This window comes from Sesamum indicum, linkage group LG3 (genome assembly GCF_000512975.1).
Source record: "Sesamum indicum cultivar Zhongzhi No. 13 linkage group LG3, S_indicum_v1.0, whole genome shotgun sequence".
Taxonomy (NCBI): domain Eukaryota; kingdom Viridiplantae; phylum Streptophyta; class Magnoliopsida; order Lamiales; family Pedaliaceae; genus Sesamum; species Sesamum indicum.
In genome coordinates, this window is record NC_026147.1 from 22876069 (window position 1) to 22879736 (window position 3668).

At 44.1% G+C, this 3668-nt stretch overlaps 1 protein-coding gene across 1 annotated transcript in view; it reads right to left on the reverse strand.

Moving 5' to 3' along the window:
- Positions 1-3278, reverse strand: part of LOC105159300 — a 4630-nt gene extending 1352 nt beyond the window's left edge. The window contains exons 1-3 of the mRNA XM_011076311.1: positions 2960-3278; positions 703-1099; positions 111-450 (exon numbers count right to left, since the gene is read on the reverse strand). Of these exons, the coding sequence (XP_011074613.1) occupies positions 111-450; positions 703-1099; positions 2960-3278 (1056 nt within the window). The remainder of the gene's footprint in view (positions 1-110; positions 451-702; positions 1100-2959) is intronic.

Here is a 3668-nt window from a genome sequence, read left to right on the forward strand (position 1 = left end):
AGTAAGTCATCAGCAAACCCCAGTTGGAAGATTCTAAGATCGTCACACTTCCAATGGAATGCGAAGTTCATATCCTGCTCGATCAGTTGTAGTATTCCCATATGTAGAACCTCCATCACAAGGACGAAGAGATATGGTGATAAGGGGTCGCCCTGTCGAAGCCCTCTGGCACCCGCAAAATATCCATGTGGCTTTCCGTTCATCCCCACCGAAAAGGAAGGTGAACTGATACACTCCTCAACCCATCGACTGAAAGTCTTTGGGAAACCGAAAAGCTGAGGCACCGATAGCAGGAAATTCCATTCGACAGTCTCATACGCCTTCCGAATGTCAACGTTCAAAGCACATCTCGGTGGGAGTCGGGCCTGATTGTAACCAGTGAAGAGTTCCTGTGCTAACATAACATTATCCCCTATGCTCCGGCCAGGGACAAACGCTGCCTGGCAGGGGCTGATAATCTTATCCAATATCACACTCAATTTTTGAACAATAAGTTTAGGAATGATTTTATAAAGTATGTTACAGCAGAAGATAGGGCGAAAATCTGCAACAGATGTGGGAGAGTGTACCTTGGGGATAACCGTCAATATTGTGCTATTAATCTGTTTAAGAAGCTTCCCCGTAGAAAAGAAATCCAGTACTGCCTTCGATATCTCCTATCCCACCACCGGCCATGCTTTTTTATAAAATCCTGATGAATACCCATCAGGTCCAGGTGCTCTATCCTTGCCGATGTCAAAAACAGCTTTTTTTATATCCTCTGCACTGAACGGTTCAAGTAGGTGGCCTGCCTCCTCAGTTGTTATGATATGCCTCGCCCAAGGTCGAAGAAACCGAAGGTCCATCACCCTCTGACGCCTGTCTCCCCCTAGTAAGGATTGATAATAGGAGATAAATTCATGTATGACTGCATTTGGTTCCGTTATTGTAATTCCTTGGGCATCATTAATTTGCATGATTCGTCTAGCAGTCCTTCTTTGGGCAATTTTACGAAAGAACACTCTGGAGCACTGGTCATCACCCTTCATCCATTCCATCTTTGCCCTCTTCTGCTGCATGATCCTCTCCAAATTCGGCCGCCTTAGCATACACAGGCCGACTGCAGTGCTCCAACAGAAGATTAAGCTCATCCTATCTGTTCGAGCTTACCAGCACTTGGGCCTGCTCCAGGAACCCCCTTGCCAACTCAACATTGTGAGAAAGATCCCCTTTATTTCTCCTCTGTTCTCGAAAAATAGGTTTGAGTGCCTTTGAGTTTGCGGGTGACTGAGAACATAGGCACTCCCACTATTTGTTTTTTTCGGTAAAAGTAAGTTTCATTAAGTAAAATTGGTTCAGAACAACAATATGGTCCCAAAATGGTTTATCCCTCGACAGGCCAAGGGATTCGCCATAATCGAAATAATGCACGTGTACTGACTGATCTAGATAGTGTGATGCTATGTATTCGCTGATGTATCATTGGTTAGCATACGATCAAGTCGCTTCCACAGGTTGCGAGGGCTAGCACTACGATTATGCCATGCGTACCATTCACCCTGCATCGGTAGTGGCAAAAGCGCAGTATTCTGTAGGCACGTATTAAATTCCTCCATCGCCACTCTTATACCTCTTATATCTATGAGTTATTTGACCCACCAGGGCCGAAAGTAGGCTGGTCTTCACTACTTTCGGGATCACTCAAATTCCCACGCCACATATTTATTCTATGGCTTGCCGTCCAAGAAAAGTTGGCTACGACTGATAAACCATGGCTTGCTCACCTTGGCCCATGTATCCTATGCAATGAAGGACTGACAGAGACACATGCACATTTATTCTTCCAATGCAGATTTAGTCGAAGATGTGTCATGAAAATTCGAAGAACGATATGGTTCTTATGGCCCAATAGAGAGTGGAAGGATGACATTACATGGGCTTCACAGAGATGGAGGGGTAAACACATAATCAACATGTCTTATAGAGCACTCCTTGCAGCATGTGTATACCACATTTGGAAGGAAAGAAACCTGAGACGATTCGATCACACCGAGAGGACGCCTACTACCATAGCATTACTGATCATTGACAACATTAGACAGCGAATCCATAGCATCTCACTCGCTAGATCAGTCGGTACACGTGCTTTATTTCGATTATGGCGAATCCCTTGGCCTGTCGAGGGATAAACCATTTGGGGACCATATTGTTGTACTGTACCATTTTTACTCAATGAAACTTACTTTTACCAAAAAAAAAAAAAAATATCAACATACTCTTGTAATGCTCTAATAGTGACACGGTAGTGTATAAACTGGTTTCCCACCTCAATAATATCCACATCAGTATAGTTATAATCCCAAGCAATCCATATCCGATTTCCAATATTGTCATAATCCATAAACCATTTCCAATGAGGTATCAAAAATGATTGTATACTAGCACAGTTATTAATGCGAACACGTGTTGGCCTGTCGAGGGATAAACCATTTGGGGACCATATTGTTGTACTGTACCATTTTTACTCAATGAAACTTACTTTTACCAAAAAAAAAAAAAAATATCAACATACTCTTGTAATGCTCTAATAGTGACACGGTAGTGTATAAACTGGTTTCCCACCTCAATAATATCCACATCAGTATAGTTATAATCCCAAGCAATCCATATCCGATTTCCAATATTGTCATAATCCATAAACCATTTCCAATGAGGTATCAAAAATGATTGTATACTAGCACAGTTATTAATGCGAACACGTGTTTCTAGGAGACCAATAAAGTGTAACCTGAACTCAGCAATGATATCCTTGACCGCTAGCTGATGATCCCTCTTGTTCAGGCCATGTACGTTCCATATGGCAAGGTTTAACATGGGTCCCCAGGTACGGGGTTGCTTCGCTTAGGACCCCTTGATGAACCTTCTGCACTATCAAGTAATTGTAGCGCATCGAAAGAGTTATATGTAACAATCTCTTTACCTCTCTCTTCCCGACTGGGTCCCGCTGCAGTTGGACGGGTACCACGGTCTTCTGTCTGCTTCACCACAGTGTGAGGTGTTGGGTGGTCTCTTGTTCTTTTAGTCACCATTGGGCCTCGCAGTGCTCCCACTTTGGGTACATACACATTAACCGGTGGTTTGATAGATTTGGGTTTGTTGACAGTGCACTCCTTGGCTGAGTGTCCCAATGTCATACAGCTGGTGCATCTCGGGGGTAGCCATTCATATTCCACATCAACTTTGCACGGTACTTCTCCTCCTTCCTCATCAGGTGTCATAATAATAATGTGCTTTGGCATTTTCGAATTCACATCCAGCATAACGCATACACGAGCGAAATCCAGTCTCGTGCATGCTCTCGTGATCGCATCCGGGTATAAAGGTTTACCCACTCCACTAGCCACTATGCTGAGTCCCTCCTCCGTCCCTCCTCGGAAGGTGGCGCAATTTGACTATATTCTTTTGATCTGAAAGTGGCTACAGACATGTTCCCGTCAGTCCTTACGGGATCAATGCTTGCTGGTATCTTTGGAGATAACCTGGGGCACGTTTGGTTTCATATGATGAACCAGATTGCATTCCGGTCTCCCGAACATACTGGTAGTCCTTCTAAAGCGCGTGTATACAGCTTTACGAGGGGTCAACCCCTCGCTATCTCTCATCTTGGCCGTCATTCACACTGACTCATC